Source organism: Schistocerca cancellata, chromosome 2 (genome assembly GCF_023864275.1).
Source record: "Schistocerca cancellata isolate TAMUIC-IGC-003103 chromosome 2, iqSchCanc2.1, whole genome shotgun sequence".
Taxonomy (NCBI): domain Eukaryota; kingdom Metazoa; phylum Arthropoda; class Insecta; order Orthoptera; family Acrididae; genus Schistocerca; species Schistocerca cancellata.
This window is the reverse complement of record NC_064627.1, coordinates 625,153,805-625,172,693: the sequence shown is the minus strand read 5'-3', so window position 1 is coordinate 625,172,693 and position 18,889 is coordinate 625,153,805. Positions and strand designations below refer to the sequence as shown.

The following is an 18,889-nucleotide window of genomic DNA, read 5'->3' as shown; positions in this document are numbered from 1 at the left end:
TATAGTTCCTGTTAGTATTGCTTACAGCATGACTTTGATACAATTGTATTACATGATTACTGGTTTTTTTTATATCACATAGTGACACAGATGTCTGTTCGTTTACACAATATGTTACAATGAAATTTCACAGATCAAAAGCACTTTTGTTCTGTTATTGCATACAATTAAGTGTTACATCATACATGCAACAGATTCTGGCCTGACTTGCAATACTTTTATATTTGAGCATTAATAAATTTGTCGTATGGTATATTCATTTGGGGATTAGGACCGCTGCACATGTGCTTGCTCCATAAGCTGTTAGCATAATCGCGTATCCTATAAAAGGTTTGCAACTGTCAAAAAAATGCTCTAAAGTGGAGCTCTCATTGAATCTCAAATATTGTGGCTAGATGCTTATACTTTCTCTTTTAAGGTCAAAGCACAGCATCACAGATGTCACATTGTATGTGCACAGTCTTTTGCATACACCTTTCTGTTCATTTTTCATGTGACAGATTAGAATGTTTAGTGCATTATTTAAATAAACATTCATCACACAGCATAATAAAATGTATAGTTACTAATACTAACAAAGAGATAGAGGGGCTGGCCAGTACTTACCTCAGCTCAGTACAGCCGATAGATACACACAAAACAAAACCGAAAATTTATGTTCCTAGCTTTCGGAACAAATGTTCCTTCATCAGGGAGGAGAGAGGGGAAAGAAAGGGAAGAAGGGAAAGGAGATTCAGTTACTCACAACCCAGGTTATGAAGCAACAGGGAAAGGAAAATAGGGAGGGTAGCAAGGATGGAGGCATGGTTGTCAGAGGGAAGCCAAAGATATTCTACAGTAGAATATCTTTGGCTTCCCTCTGACAACCATGCCTCCATCCTTGCTACCCTCCCTATTTTCCTTTCCCTAGCAACAGGGAAAGGAAAATAGGGAGGGTAGCAAGGATGGAGGCATGGTTGTCAGAGGGAAGCCAAAGATATTCTACAGTAGAATATCTTTGGCTTCCCTCTGACAACCATGCCTCCATCCTTGCTACCCTCCCTATTTTCCTTTCCCTGTTGCTTCATAACCTGGGTTGTGAGTAACTGAATCTCCTTTCCCTTCTTCCCTTTCTTTCCCCTCTCTCCTCCCTGATGAAGGAACATTTGTTCCGAAAGCTAGGAACATAAATTTTCGGTTTTGTTTTGTGTGTATCTATCGGCTGTACTGAGCTGAGGTAAGTACTGGCCAGCCCCTCTATCTCTTTGTTAGTATTTGTTTCACATCTCTATATGAGATTTTCCATTAATCATTTGTATAGTTACTAACTCTAATAACCACTGAAAAACATCTTACACTTACTGATTATGTTTCTAAACAAATACTATCATTGGACTGATGGTCCTTTAGCTTCTTTTTACTCATTTTTGAAGGCTGATGTGTAAATCATTCCTTGAAATAAAGACAAAACATCTTACATACTAAGCACAAACAAAACATCAAATTCTTACAACTACACAAAATTATATATTGAAGTTTGTGCAAAACCTACATATTACACAAAAATATGGTAAACCATTCATGTCCTATTGTCAGGTACCACAAATTTCTTTAAGTCCTTATAGGGATACAATCCTTTGATCTTCCCGATCATCACATCAGCTATAAGGTAGGTACAACCGTTGGTATTTGTATAATTTTAAAAGGTCCATTATACAGCATTTGCCATTTCTTGTTCTTCTTTGTTATGAGTGACAACTTAGGATGGTTTCTTATAAAAAATAAGTCGTTTATCTGATATGGGACTGTCTATTTTATTGACTTGTCATTTCGACTCTTTCGTTGACTAGCGCAGCTCGTCATGTTGTTGATGGGGTCCTTTATTTTATCCTCTTGCCTTTTATCTGTGCGCAGCAATTTTGGTAGCGGCGTGATCCATTCATTTAGTTCTGCAGTACTAAATAATAACTCATTGGGCGTGTATCCGGTAGCTGGATGAATTAGATTGTTGTGTATATTTTCAAAGACGGGTAACAGTTCCGGCCACTTTCTATGTTGCTGATGAGTATATGTTCGGATAAATCTGTTGAGTTCCCGAAAAATTCTCTCTACAGGTCTTGCTTCCAGGTGGAAATGTGCAACTAATATATGCTTTATGTTTTGGTCATGTAGAAACTCCTTCCACAGTTGACCAATGAAATATCTAGCATTTTCTGTTACAACGTTTAGTGGTTTTCCTGTTTTCGGTATTAATTCTTTTGATGTGCTTATATCATCTGTTTGGCAGTAGTGGTTTTCATTGGAAACAATTTCACATACTTAGTAAAGGTATCGTAAACAGCTAAAATATATTTCATTCCACCACGAGCCGTAGGTAATGGTCCTGCGATGTCCATTGACACAATTTGAAGTGGCTTTATCGGAAAAATTGGATGCAGTTCTGTTTTGTTGCTTCTATTGTTGGCTTTAGCTTTCTGACAAACATCACACGTTCGTAATATCTTTTGGACCACACGTTTACTATTCGGGATGTAACAATATCTTTGTATTATTGCTACACACTTCTGTATTCCTACATGTCCCCATGCGTAATGCGTGTACCAGATAAAATTTTGTATGTATTTGTACGGGATACACACGCACCAGTTTTCTGAGGCAGTGCCATTTCTGTGGTACAATACGTTGTTCTCTACTTTGTACCGCAAATTTTCGCTGTTAGCTTGCTCTAATATTAGTGATCGTTTCACTTTCATCCAGGTATGATCTTCGTCTTGCAGCTGTCCTACATTCTTGCACAGGTGCAAATATTCACGACAGTATGGTTGCGACGTCATTAATAAAACTCTATATTCTGACGCTCGCTCGATCATTTCATCTAGCTGTGACATGCCTACTGGTAGACGTGATAAAGCGTCCGCAATGACATTATCTTGCCCTTTTATGTACATAATTTTTAAATTGTATTCCTGTAGTACTAATGCCCAACGGGCTAGTCTGGCGTGTAATAGTTTGCAGGTTAATAGGAAGCTTAAGGCTTGGTGATCACAGAACAATTTAATTGACTTGCCGTAAACATAATAATGAAATTTTTGCAGAGCCCATACAACACTGAGTGCTTCCATTTCGGTCACCAAATATGCTCTTTCACATTGAGTAAGCACTTGGCTGGCAAAAGCTATAACTCTTATTTCCCTGTTCCCATTGGTTTCTTCTACTTGAAACAGACATGCTCCTAAACCATAGGATGAAGAATCGGTGGCTATACAAAAATCCCGGGTCATATCCGGATGGTAGAGCATTTGTGCATTCACTAAGGCTCCTTTGATCTCTTCATAAGCTTGCTGACACTCTGCGGACCAGTTCCATGTGACATTTTTTCGCAATAAGGTGAGCAAGGCTTCATTGTTGAGCAGCTGATTCAGCACAAAACATCGGAAAAAGGAGACTAGTCCGATAAATGATTTTAACTGTTTTTTGTTTGTGGGCTGTGGAAATTCTTTGATCGCTTGTATCTTCTTGGTATCAGGCATTATTCCGGAAGGTGATATGATGTGTCCAAGGAATTTATGCCGATCCCTCCCAAATTTTGATTTTTCAAGATTTGCAGTTATTCCTGCTTCTGCGAGCTTATTTAACACTCTTTCCAGGATTTCTATATGTTCTCCCCATGTGCTTGTGGCCACTAGAAGGTCACCCACATAAAGAGTAACTTTTTCTAGCAAGTCTGCGCCTAGCACTTGGTCCAATGCCATAATGAATACAGCTGCGCTTACGTTGAGTCCAAAAGGTAACACTTTCAATTGATAACTCCTTCCATTGAAAATGAAGGCGGTGAATTTTCTAGATTCCTTGGTTAGCGGGATTTGCCAAATAACTACTTCGCATATCTATCGAGGCGAGATATTTGACTCCATAGAATTTCTGTATTTGTTCTTCTAAATTCACCGGTCTCGTCCTAATGGGTACTATAATTTTATTAATGTTCCTGGCGTCTAGGACAAGTCCGATTTTTCCATCTGGCTTGGCTACAACTACCAGCAGACTGCTGTATGGTGAAAGGGATGGTTCTATTATACCCCATTGCAGCATTTTTTGTATTTCTTTGTTAACTGTCTCCCTTTTCTTCCACGGTACTGAATATGATGCTTGGCAGAATATCGCATGGGGAAACACATCTATATTATACACATACCCTTTGATGATTCCAGGTTTTTCAGAGAAAACATCACTGTAGTTATTCAATAACTGTGCGAGCTGCTTTGTTGGGATTCAGTTAGATAACATGATTCTTGTGCTTTATTGTTAAGGGTTTCGGTCCAGCGAAGCATTTCATTGTGAGCTATGTCCGAACAATATTCTCCCTGGCCCCTTAAATTGCTGCTTAATTGAAATATGGGCATCTCTTCGCTTTTTACTCGTACGCTCGGGTAATCTTTACCGGGTGTACTTACTGTTCATGTCAAATCCAGTACAATCTGCTTATTTTCATTCAGTAGGGAGATCTTCCCACTGTAGAAATCAATTTTTGCTTTCTTCTCGCTCAGGAAACCTCCCCCCAGGATGCAGGTTACTCTCAATCCTTTGACTACGAGAAAGATACATTTTACGTTATCTTCCCCTAGGCATAAATCTACCAGCACCTGATACTGAACGTTTTGTGCTTGTGCTCCCATGGCTCCAATGACACAGCAGTTTTGTACAGGAAATGTTGGTAAGTTGCGGTTTTGGCTCAAGGTTTCGAATAGATCACAGCTCATAACATTAGTAGTGGCACCTGTATCTATATATATTTCTACTGGCAATTCATTAATTCTAGCTTTTACGATGGTTTGTACTTCAGTTATTTCTTTTTTGTTACATTGGTTTGATTCCATAAGTAAATCATGTTGTGTACTGTTTCCATCTTGGTACCTCAGTAATAATATATTATCTTGTGTATTGTTTCTAGGTGTGCCCCCTGTTTTTTTACCGGCCATCAATTGGGAGCTTATTGTGGCCGTTGTTCGTTTGACGGTCTTGAACTATGGTGGTTTCTGTCAGTGGGCATTTCTACTATCCTTATGCTGCTATTCAAGTCTGTCCATGTTTGTGGTATTCATTAGTATTCTGCATAGAATTCCTATTGTCACACTGGTACTGGTTACTGTTAAGAGGCGGTGGTGGTGGCATAGAAGTTTGCATCCACTGCACCGGGTAAGTGCAGTTGTTGGCACTACTGCTTTGTTGTGGCCATTGACCTTCACTTCGACGTTTGTTATTGTAATTATTATTACTGTTACTGTAGCCGGGATGTCCTCTATCTTCCCACCTACGTTTTTGATTGTAAGATGGTTGATCGTTTCTGTTCTTCCTGTTTTGTTCTGCGGATTGATCTTCCTTTCCATTTCTGTGGCTTCCAAAATTGGAATTGTTGCCATTTTTAAACTTGCATGGTGAACCATTACTGTTCTCCCGGTCTTTATTTATCATATTTTCTTCCTGGGAGAGATCGATTTCGTCCAGCACAGACAAGTACCGTTCCAGGTCATTTTCGGGTACATTTTTTAATTTGTCTTGTATATAACCGGGCAATCGTAATTTTAAGATTCTGATCATATCACGGGTTGATATAGGGTCATCCCAATATCTAGTTTTGTTGATATATTTTTCAAAATATTTACGGAGTGTCCCCTGTTTGTGATTGTACATTTGCGGGCTGTATACTTCAGTCCTCAGGCATTCTTGAATAGCCTTAGTCCAGTATCTATCTAGAAAAGATTTATCAAAGTGCGCCAGGCTATGGAAATTTTCTATGACTTCATTTGCCCATAAGGCAGTGTCGCCTTGTATGTGTGTGATTATGAACTGAATTTTTTGGCGTTCATTCCAGGCACTCGGTAATACATTTCAGAATCCTTTTATGAAGATTACCGGATGCACTGTCTTCTTTTCTGCATTAAATATTTGGAATTGTCTGTGTTTTATTAAGCTTTCATCAATGTTATTGCTTGTGGAAGTAGAAGCTGCCCCCATGGGGTTATGAATAGGAATGCTTCCTGTAAATTGCATGTTTTCTCTTTCCAAATCGCTTTTTTGTTGGTATGAACTGCACGTAATGTTCTCATTACCGTACACGTTCCTAACAGGCGTGCCACAGTTGTTAAGCATTTGCAAATGTGCACGCTCGAGTTCAGTAATTCTGTGTGTCATTTCTTGCTGCCACAGCGGTACTGGCAATTTGTATCTCGCTTCGCTATTTTCACCTGAGAGTGGTAGCGTGTCTACTGGGGGTTGTTTACATACACCTGCTCCGTTAGTTACTTTTTGCAGAGCAGACTGTATTTTGCTTTCTACACGTTCTGTGATCAGGCTTTCTTTTTCAGTGAGCCAGTCGTGGAACTCTTTTTCTACTTTCTGGGCTTGATCATTTAAATGCGTTTCTATGGTTTCTTTTTGTGCCAATTCTAAATTGTCCATTCGGTTCGCAAGCTGTTCTACTTCGTCCCAGATGATGGTGTGCGTCTGAAGCTTTTGCACATCTTGTGCTATGTTGCTTACAATGTTCGGCAGTTCGGCATGGGCTGTCTTTATTTATGTCATTTCTGAATGTATCTTTTCAAACATTGTACCTATACTTTCTATTAAGACCTTTTCTCTTTCTTCGTTTTGTTCCCTTATCTGATTGACTAGCTGGTGATTCCTCTCTTCCCTCAATCTCTCTCTTTCTTCGTTTTGTTCCCTTATCTGATTGACTAGCTGTTGATTCCTCTCTTCCCTCAATCTCTCTCTTTCTTTGTTTTGTTCCCTTATCTGATTGACTAGCTGTTCGTTTTTTTTCTCTAATTTCCGTAAAAATTCAGCAAATGGATCCGGTATTGGTGAGCATACTGGTGTGGTAGTTGTTCTAATCACTGGAAAATTATCACTAGCCCTACTAGTAGTACCTATCGGTTTTACTGTTTTCGTCTGCTGGCTACTTCCTGGCATATCACCGGAAACTAAATTGTTTACATTCCCCCCCCCCCCCCCCCCCCCGATCACTATTAATGTTTAGTAGGTCAGTGTCACTATCCATATCACTCAATAATTGCACATTATTTGTAACATTGGACACATTATCTGGTTGCAAATCTAACACACGTCCAACTTTTCCCATAATGACTTTCACTGGGCTAACTACAAAAATTGTTCCAAACTACAAATGCGGACTAAGTTCACAAGTCAAACTGCTTATTGTTTCCAAAATCACACAATATTAATATCTACACCACTGTACACCATGTACCATCTATGATACTATACTTTGGTGATAAGGGCCTATGTAGCAAGCTTTTATGTATAGTGATCCTTACCTTGATTTCTTTTTTCTTTTCTTTTATTTTTGCTATCTCGTCCTCTCAGGGTCTATACAGTTCTTCTCAGCTTTCCTCGTTCAAGTTTATACATGAAATGGAATTTGCTAGACATTAGAATACATACAATACATGTTAAAAATTACATACATACAAACCCTAAAAAAATATTTTCTCTCTTCGGGCCCCACGTTGGGCGCCATTTATTATATCTCTTAAAAAAAATAATGTAACTATTTATTTAGAAGAAACACTCTCCTAGTAAATTTGCTTGTCCTTTGATTTGTCGTGATCTGTTACTGGTTTTTAGTGGAGTTAGTTTTTACTTTTAGCTTTCAAAAAAATACAAAAGGGACATAATAAGCAAAATAATGAATTTTGTAGGTTGCCAATTGCATATTATATCTGGTTTTATCAAGCGCCAGGCTCCCTACAAATTACTGTAAATGTGATAGCGTAGTATTACTCAGCTCCAGTTCACTATCACAGAAAATAGACAAGTTTTAATAAAATTATTTCACTGGATTACTTCAATTAATCTCACTGAATATTTTTACATCATTTCTTCCGCTCTGGCTTACAGACATTGTGCTGTGAAAAAATATTTTTAAATGTACCACGTAATGGCGGCTAATTGTTAACAATCAGAGATCACTGTTACTCGCTCCGCAGCAGCTGGAAACATGCAAAATAATTTTCATTAAATATTCTTTTCATAAGATAAATTTGGCGTAGGTTCTTGAAATAACACACAGAGATCACTTTATACTAATATATTCTTACTAGGACAAAGTTTACACCATTAAATATTTGCAATTACGTTATGACAGAAACAAATGCTAGCGCAGCGCAATAGCTTGCATACCTTATTCCAGCTAACACCAGAATGAACAGAACAAAACAGACTAGACAGAAGAATGAACATTGCATTGTGTTTTATACTCTTACAGAGATGATAATACTTCTTTTAATTACTTACACATTATAATCTCATACACTAAAAATAATATCTTTTCTGCATCTATCAATCTATATTGTATATTTTTACAGTTAGTGTTATTACCTTTCGCAGATAAATCAATGTTTGCAGTTCATTTTGGGTCACATACAGTCATTTTTATTTATGTTTCACCTCGATAAGGGTGAATATTGCAAAGGGACACTACAACAGGATCTATCAAAATTCCTCTGATGGAGGGAATGAGCCAACCAGGTCAAGAAGTACATGACGGACTGCCTTTAGATATGTCAGATGAGCCAAACAGTGGAGTGTTGTCAAGGTGCACATGCACAGGTCCAGCTTTTGCAGTCAGCCCTAAACCCTGTCCATACAAAACACTTTATTATTAGGCATGTGGCGGCCCAAATACTAGTATGCCCAAGGTCATGGATAACAGCAGATCTAGGGGGCAGGCTGTGCCTGTGGAAGTGTCACAGAGGACCAATAGAAAAGAATCCAGAATTTTCTGAGACTCAGTTGAGGGTGAGGTAGGCTCACTGTCTAGTAACTGCTGTATGTCGTCATCTGTTTGCTGTTGGACTGATAGTTCATCGAATTCCTAAGAGAACGAGATCACACTAACTTGTGACATGTAGTCAGTGATACCATTGTCCTTACCCTTCATTTAATGGACATTGGTGGTGAATTGACATATTAGTTCCATGTGTCAGAAGCATCAGGGAAGTAGGTCGTGTGTGAGTTTACACACTGCATTGGCCAGCAGCTTGTGGTCTGTATATATGATCATTGACTTACCCTTGCTTTCCTTGCAGAAATGTCAATTTGCTTCATAAATGGCAAAAAGTTCTTGGTCAAAAGTGGACCATTTGTGCTGGGAGGCAGATAACTTATGTGAAAAGAAACAAATTGGTTGTGCAGAACCCTCAACCTGCTAAAGAAGCTTAGTGCCAATGGCTATGTCACTCGTATCCACTGTGATCAATATTGGAGCATCAGAGACCAGGTGTGTGAGAGTGACAGTTTTGGTGCAAACAGTTTAATACATTGAACATGCATGCATCATCACACCATGGAACATTGCAAAGTCCGGAAGCATTCTGTCCTTTTAGTGCAACAGTCAACGGTGATTACAGGGACACAGTGTGCGGCATGTGTTGTTGGAAAACATTTATCATGCCTAGGAAAAGGCATACATCACAGTAAGTCTCAGGCAGAGGAAGGTCACGAATAAAAGTGACTTGTTCCAAAGTGGGATGGATCCCTTTCACAGAGACATTATAACCTAGGTATATCACACTAGCTGCTATCAACTGTGATTTATCATTGTTGATCATGACCCCATTCTCAGTAAGTATGTTAAGGACTCTTGATAGATGTTGTTAATGCTCCTTGAAGGTAGTTGACAAAATAAGAATATTCTCTACATATGCACAACAGTGTGGGAGCAACAATTGTATGGAATCAATAAAATGTCGTATGGCACGTAACAGTAGTCATAGAATCTGAAAGGGTGATTATTGTAGTCTTGGGGACATCATGCCGATGCATTGGGATATGGTGGTATGGTTTCCAACAATCTATCACACTGAAAACCTGTGCACTATGGAACTGTTGGGCGAAAACCTGTAAGTGCGGTATTGGGATAGTTTTCTAAGATTGATTAGACATTCAGTTGTTCGTAGTTGCCACACAGATGAAATGAACCATCCTTCTTGGGAACTAAGTGGATCAGTGAGGACCAATTACTGTTGGACAGGTGGACAATACCAGAGTCTATCAGTTCTTGTACCATGATTTTTGCATGTTTTAATTTAGTGGCTTTAAGGCACTGAGCCTTATGGTGTATTGGGGGGGCCTTCCCTGGTCTTCAGTCAGTGACAAGTACCATTAGTAATTGTGCGTACCACCAATGGGATTCCCTGAGTAACGTCAGTTGAAATGTGAGTGAATTCCTAAGGGACAAACTGCTGAGGTCATGGGTCCCAGACTTACACACTACTTAAACTAACTTATGCTAATAACAACACACACACCCAAGCCAGAGGGAGGACTCGAACCTCCGGCAGGAGGGGATGTTCAATTAGTGACATGGCACCTCTAACCACACGGCCACTCTGCATGGCTGCAACATCAGTGGGGGCAGATGTAGGAACACTAGTGACACTAAAAGCTGGAATGTCACTGACTGTGAGAATATGCATCGCTGCGAGGGTGTCTGCAGCATCTGCATCATGACGATATTGGTGCAGGAAGGCTGCTGCTTTGAGGTTTGGTGAGAACCCAAAGTTGTGAAAGAAATCCATGTCACTAATGGGGCAGTCAACATCCATGATGCAAAATGTCAAAGTGCAGCACAAGGCGGACAAGAGATTCAGCTGAGCCATGGACACGAAAAAAGTCAAAGATTTTGGTTACTTCATAGCATGTTGCATCAGCACTCGCTTCTAGTGGTCAATGGCCACCATGAGCTATAATGAAAAAGAGAAATATGTAGGATCCAGGAAATTTTTTTGGAAGTATTTTGTTGCATATGAAATGAAGATGATAAAACAGTTCAGACAAGAACAGAAAAATAAGCTTTTAAAGGTGGTGCTACAGAAAAATGCTGAAGTTTAGATGAGTGGATCAGATAATTAAATAAAAGCTCTGAATCGAGAAAAAACCTTCATATTACAACTTTATAAAAGAATGGTTTGGATGATAGGACATGTGTTGAGGCACCGTGAAATAGTTAATTTGGTAATATATGGAAGTGTGAGGGGTAAAAATCATGGACAGTAACCAAGGTTAGACTAAAGTAAAAAGGTTCCAATGTATGGAAGGTGCAGCAGTTATGTACATATGAAAATACTTCAAAAGAATAGGCTACTCTGGAAAATTACCTCAAACCAGTCTTCAGAATGAAGGCCACCACATCGGCAAACAACAACATGACAAGTACACAGATCATGTACCACAAGTAATCCCCTGAATAACACTCTGTAGTTATATTTGATTCATTATTGCTTTTGAAAAATGTGTGTCTTGCTGAAATGTACACTGAAAAGAGATAACAGTATCAGCATCAACGGCATTGCTTAAGCTGTAAGTGTTCCCATGAATATAGCTACAAGCAGATTTTATCATATTACTACAGTAGTACAAGTTTACAATTTGTACAGAAAGCAGATGGCAGTTATAAGAGTGGAGGGACATGAAAGGGAAGCAGTTGTTGGGAAGGGAGTGAGACAGGGCTGTAGCCTCTCCCCGGTGTTATTCAATCTGTATATTGAGAAAGCAGTGAAGGAAACAAAAGAAAAATTTGGAGTAGGTATTAAAATCCATGGAGAAGAAATAAAAACTTTGAGGTTCGCCGATGACATTGTAAATTCTGTCAGAGACAGCAAAGGACTTGGAAGATCAGTTGAATGGAATGGATAGTGTCTTGAAAGGAGGGTATAAGATGATCATCAACAAAAGCAAAAGGAGGATAATGGAATGTAGTCGAATTAAGTCGGGTGATGCTGAGGGAATTAGATTAGGAAATGAGACACATAAAGTAGTAAAGGAATTTTGCTATTTGGGGAGCAAAATAACTGATGATGGTCGAACTAGAGAGGATATAAAATGTAGACTGGCAATGGCAAGGAAAGTGTTTCTGAAGAAGAGAAATTTGTTAATATCGAGTATAGATTTAAGTGTCAGGAAGTCATTTCTGAAAGTATTTGTATGGAGTGTAGCAATGTATGGAAGTGAAACATGGACGATAAATAGTTTGGACAAGAAGAGAATAGAAGCATTTGAAATGTGGTGCTACAGAAGAATGCTGAAAATTAGATGGGTAGATCACATAACTAATGAGGAAGTATTGAATAGGATTGGGGAGAAGAGAAATTTGTGGCACAACTTGACAAGAAGAAGGGATCGGTTGGTAGGACATGTGTTGAGGCATCAAGGGATCACCAATTTTGTATTGGAGGGCAGCGTGGAGGGTAAAAATCGTAGAGGGAGACCAAGAGATGAATACACTAAGCAGATTCAGAAGGATGTAGGTTGCAGTAGGTACTGGGAGATGAAGAAGCTTGCACAGGATAGAGTAGCATGGAGAGCTGCATCAAACCAGTCTCAGGACTGAAGACCACAACAACAACAACATCTCTGAGGTTATCTCAATATGACTGATCAGTAATGTGCTTCCAGATGTTCTGCCGACTTGTTGGTCCCATTTTTTTGCAGAATATTTTGATAACCAATCCACATGTCATCTTCAGATGCTGCAAGTTTTGCTATTATATGTGCTCAATGCCTAGACTGTAACCAGACCATGAGTTGTTCGCTATTTTGATAACCAGTCCACCTGTCATCTTCAGATGCTGCAAGTTTTGCTATTATATGTGCTAAATGCCTGGACTGTAACCAGACCATGAGTTGACCGCTTGGAGTCCAGATAGTGAGTACACGTACCAGCAAAACTTGCAACAATTGAAGAAGATGGCTGGATCAGTTGTCAAAATACACGGTGATTCAGAAGAAATGTCACATAATTTGTGAAGTGATTCTACATGTGAAAATAAACTGAAAAAGTCCTACGAACAACTGTCCAATTTTTGATCATTACAGGTTGAAGACTACACACATCTATGAGTGATAATGAAGACAAATGTAAATATTACTTACCAAAATGCTGTGTAGTCGCTGTGGTGGGCAGAATAATGTCGAGACAGATGACTGATCCATAGGAGGTGTTCAAAAAGTTCTCCACCCACCTCAAAGCACTTGTCAATGCAATGGAGGGTGTGTTGTGTTGTTCATCACGTATCATCTTAGTGGGCTTTAATGCAGGCAATAGCATGGGTGATGTGAGTGACAAGTTCCTCGCATTTACACACCTTCATAGCATACACAACCCCCTTTAAGCAGGCCCATAAACACAAGTCTAATGGGGTGATCAGGTGATCTGGCAGGGCAGTTAATGGATCTGCTATGGCCAGTCCACTGTTGAGGAAAGGTGTTACTTGTCTGGTACAGTGAATCAGTGATCCATCATGTTACAGATTCATTTGCTGTCATTACTCTAATGTCATATCTTCCAAAAGTGCAGGTAGATCTCCTTTCAGGAAACATGTGCATGGTATGGCTGTTATGCAATTTGGCAGGAACCAGACCTTATCACCAAGTCATCAATCGTACCACACCAGATATTCACTGAGAACCTAATTTGGAATCTTGTTTACCTTTTGTCAAATCTTGTTTACCTAGTATCATGTGGGTTCTCCTTCACCCAAGCATGAGAATCACAAGTGTTCATGATACTGTTCCATGTAAATGTAGCTTCACCTGTAAATAAAGTGTATTGCATGATGCCTCTGTGTAGGCCTACAGCCAACTATTCACAAGACTGTTGTCTGCTTACTGAGTCACCTGTATGCAGATGTTGCATGGGCTACTCATGGAATGGGTATTAGTCCTTGGAATGGAATGTACACCACACTCATGTTTGTGGGATATGAAGGTGACAACTAATATGCCATGTACTGGGGGTGGGACTCCTTTCTACCAGTGCAGTACAGCCTTCCCTTTGCCCAGTTGACAGAAAGCCTTGCATTTTGTTGTTACTTGTCCACTGGGTAGTGTTCCAGATTCACATAACATTTATCAGGGAAACGTCTGATATTCTGTCACACTCACACAGCCACATGAGCACTGCCATTACAGTATCCATACACAGACAACATGTATGCTTATCTTGCATGAGTGAATGTATGCAGCCTGTTGATATTCATGGAAACAATGGACTTGCTCAATTCAACAACACTCAAGCAAGACATGTACGGGGCCTCACAACTGCTCACTGATCCAACCCATGATTGCACACTGGGCGCGCTTGCAGCTGTTGCCTCATTGCGACATCACAGTGCTGCCATCTATTAGAGAACCCTGACACCTCTTGTAGGATGGATCAGTCATCACTCCCACCATTATTCTGTCCACTATAGTGCCTAAACAGCATTTTGGTAAGTAACATTCACACTTGTCTTCAAATTTATTCATAGATGTGTGTAGTCTTCAACCTGTTCCTGTTCCGTAATGAGCAAAAATTGGACACATGTTCATAGGACTTTTTTGGTTTATTTTCACATGTAGGATCACCTCACAAATTATGTGACATTCCTCCTGAATCACCCTGTATAATGCAGAACTTGGAAAAGACAATTTGGCAAAACACACAGAAGCACATTATTAGATTTTATCATTGGTACACTGTAAATGCCACCACTCACTCTACGTTCAAGGAATAGCCTAGAGACAGGTATTGCATGAACTGTTCCCAAAACTCTAGGCTCTGATGTGACTTTTGTTGAGAAGTGTGTAACACAGGCTCAGCTTTCACAAACAGAGCCTACAGATATCCACAATACGTAGATTAACCTCAAAAGTGGGGAACTACCTGTCAGATCAATATTCTTACCTGATCTCAAAGGTCATCCCAGACAGATATCTATAACCTACAGTCACATGAATATAAGATTATTTGGGAGTCACTACTCTCAATGTACCTCAGCATCATTTTATTGTAACTAGAAAGTTGAAACATTATAATTGTGGATAAAAGAAATGGTACTTGGATTTTAAACGGAGAAAGATGCAAAGAATATCAAATAAATTAATTTTAACTTCTTGTCTGATATGCATTAACTGCACTTGACACAACAGTAAAAGTTAAGAGCAGTCTTAGTTTGATGTTGCTGTCCTCCTATATTTTCTTCTTAAAACTTGTCAGTTATTATTCTTTCAGGTATTATTTCATCCCAACAGTGGATCAGGAGGACCAGATGGTGAAATTGGAGCAGTACGAATTGGTGATTATAAAGTAGTCTACTATACTGGTAAGTTGTATATCACCTAGGAAAAGGAAATATATAAAATTTAAAGTACTGTAAGTCTTTTTATGAGTTGCTTTAAGTTTCCCCACATACCGAATTTCTGTCTGTAATGGAAAATGACTTGAGGAAGTAATATTGTTTTACTTTCATTAAAAACAAGTCTTAAAATTAGTGTTTGGCACCCATTTCAAGACACATCTAAATATCAGATATACAATCTGGTAGAAATATTTTTGTTTCTATCATTAATTAATATGGCATAATTCCCTCTGCCTGTATATCTCAACAGTTGGTATGCCTGCCTGTCACACAGAAATGAGTATTTTCTATTGTGGGACAGCTGAAATAGAAACTATTCTTCCTCATGAGGACAACTGAAGAGTGATCTGAGGAATGATGTTTTGCATTTTAGAGCTAATTATAAACAGTTCAAAGGTTAGTGTCCCTAGCATGGTCCTCCCCTCTACTGGCACCCATTGATGCTAGAAGAACTAATTCATTCATTAGTCTTGTTCTACAGATCCCTTGAAGAAGGAGAATCTGTAGGGATGTGGAAAGAGTTGTGTTATATGTAAACAAAAGTCAAGGAAATTGTAGAAACTTAATCTGTATACTGGGTTAAAAATTAACTATACTGCTTCGTGAAATTTACATACATTTTTTTAAAAAAATTAATCCAGTAAATTAGAAAGAAATTTATTACTTTGAAAAGAACTGCCGTCTCCTCAGTTTAGGGTACCACATATATAGATGCTGTTTGTTTGCTCTTGGTAGTTTAGTATTTTACTTGATTACAATGGTGTTTTCAAAGGAAATGTTTGCCTAGATTTCTAAATACTGAGTTCTATTTATAGTACACTATTGCTTGTCATGCAGCTTTACAATGAACACTGTTACTTTTTCAGTCCCAGAATCTAGATATTAACATCATTTGTAGATAGAGTGAGTAATGAGGCATGTTTTAATTCTCTTTTGAATTGGTAGGAATCCCAATTTCTTACTTTATGTTAGACAGCAGCTTGTTGAATATATCCCACCAAAGTACATAATTCCATTCTGAACTATAAGCAAGGTGCAAGGTAGGTAAAAGTTATTTTTGTGTGTTGTATTGTGGCTGTGGAAATCACAGTTGAGATGAAGCTGATTTTTACTACCAGCAATAAAACCATTAGTAGTATGTTTATATCAACTAGCAAAAGTAAAAGTTTTTGAACTCCCATTTAAAGTTATTGGAAGATCATTTATGTAGGCTAAGAACAAGAGTAGGCCCATTACTGACTCTTGTAACATTCCACATATTATTTTCTCCTATTGTGAGATTAGTTTCAGGCCTCTGAAACAGTCTGTCAATGAGATACTTTGCATTCTGTTATGAAGGTAGGATTCCATCCACGCAAGAGGAATACCATTACTGCCATAACACTTTAGTCTGTAAAGTACAATTATGTGATCCACACAATAAAAGGCTTTGACAACATCATTAAAAACTTACCAGCTAATTTTCTTGGTTAACTTTGTTAGGACTTCACTGATGATATCTTGTGTTGCTTTCTTACAAAATCAAAACTGAGAGACAGTTACAAAGTTCTACTCAGTTAAATGAGACAGTATTCGATCATATCCCACTTTCTCAAGTATTTTTCTCTCTGAACACTGTGACTAAGCTTTTGTTTAAGATTCTTTCTTCATGATAAAACTGCTCAGTTCCAGTGATACCCATGTGTTTTCTGATATGCCCAACAAGTCTGCTGAAATGCCACTTATCCTTTCATTTTTCTGTATGGACACAAGAACTTCGTCCTTTCTATTTATGAGGCTTCTGAAATTTTTGTGGGAAACCTGAAATTTTTTTTTAAAATATTGTTGGCTTTGTGCACAGAATTTTCTTGTGCTGACTTAAAGCTGTGAAACTCTGTTTCTTACATGTCAGCCACTATGAATGGCATTGTGTGCATACCTTCAGTGATGAGGCAAACTAAATTTCTTGGAATTTCACACTCATTTAGCCTGTTCTCCTTCTCAATGTGAGGAAAATCATGAATGCAAGGAATAAAAGAGTACCCTTTAACCAAAAACTTGTGTTCTATTTCCATAAAGTAACCCTTTGCTGTTAAACCCTATAAAAAGTCAGAATCTTATTTTTGTTTTGTCCACAGCAGTTGTCACTCCACACTATCAGTTTCTTTTTTAGAAGCAAGATCAGTGTAAAGGCTTTGTGCACACAGGAAGCAATTTCATACCCACCCTTTGCCACGTATAGCATCATGCCAGAGAAACATCTGACTGTCTAATTTTCACCAACATGAATGTAGAAGTTATAATTTGAGAGTTGTCATAAATAGTACATTCCACTGTGCCTTAATGAAGGAAGGGAAATCAATTTCTATAAATCCATTGTAGCTATACATATTTCTGACCTAGGCATTTGATTTGTGATTGTGTGAGATTTCATGGAACGCATAGCTTTCTTTACTTTCTGGGATTAGAGTTCTAGTTGAAGTTTATTGTCTTTATTACTGGGATCACCCCTCAGTCTGGCTTTAAGAAGATGACGTATAACATGTAACACTTGACAAATGATGAAATTTTAATTTGGACAATCTGTCTTTAGTGGCTGTAGCATAGAAGCAATATGTGAGTTTAGTGTCTTCATGTTGCTTTTGAAATTCCTTGAATGATCAAAAATCAGTCAGGTCTTCACTTAATTATTCTTGGTCAGCTGATTTTTCTCTCAATTAGTAGCTTTCTTGCCTTGGCTTGGTTTGGCATAAATATGAACAATAACTAGCTTTTCATCTTCTTCTGTATATTTCCTCTCATTTCTTAATAGACAATCTCACCATTCTGCTTCAATTCCGTTAATGTCTGATCTCCTCTTTTTGTTAATCTGAGAACCTCACAAAATGTTCTTTTACATAATCATATTTTATCTCCCTCACTATCAGGCAATGTGTATCACATAGTTACTTCTTTCTTCTTTGATATTACTGGTTATTCAGCATCAGACAGCTGAGCAGTTTCATTATTGTCATTATTTAGTTTTGATCTTCACTTCTTCGCTTTGCAAACATATATGTGAGACATTGCACAGGTATTTTGCTTCACCGTATCTTCTAGTGAGTAGAAATCATTAAACAACTTAAGTCACTGGTTATATGAAAGCTGTTTGCATTTAAAGCAACATTTACAGGAAAACTGAAAGAGTGAAATAGTACCTATAATAAAAATTTTAAAATAACATTCCTAGGTCTTTGCAAGAAAGTAAATGATTGCATCCAAACAGTTAACTAAAGTCTCATAATCAGAACAATAATTTTTGTTGATATGGAATTCATTTCAATAATAAATTAAATGCATTAATATAATTGAACAGTCTCTTTGAGCACTACCTTCATCTCTTTTCCGCCACTGTGGTGCAGTTTTCCTCTCTTATTTTGAAATATTGTGTATTATGTATCTCTAATAATTCCTTCAGCAATGCCCTACTGTTGCAAACAAACCACAGAGCTACTTCAATTGTCAGCAATTGACTGTGTAAATCACAGTATCCTTTTAAGTAAACTAGAATATTATAGTGTAACAGGAAATGCTGCAAAATGGTTCAAATCTTATATCTCTGGCAGGAAACAAAGGGTGTTATTAGGAAAGAGACATGTATCAAGCTATCAGGCATCATCCAACAGGGAACTAATTACATGTGGGGTCCCACAAGGTTCCATTTTGGGGCCCTTACTTTTCCTTGTGTATATCAATGA

The 18,889-nt window shown here is 38.3% G+C and overlaps 1 protein-coding gene across 1 annotated transcript in view; it reads left to right on the top strand.

The window, feature by feature from the left end:
* The window catches only part of LOC126147489 (arylsulfatase G-like), a 110,917-nt gene that overhangs the window by 87,419 nt on the left and 4,609 nt on the right, over nt 1-18,889 (top strand). The window contains exon 9 of the mRNA XM_049915698.1: nt 15,047-15,137. Coding sequence (XP_049771655.1) covers nt 15,047-15,137 — 91 coding nt within the window. The remainder of the gene's footprint in view (nt 1-15,046; nt 15,138-18,889) is intronic.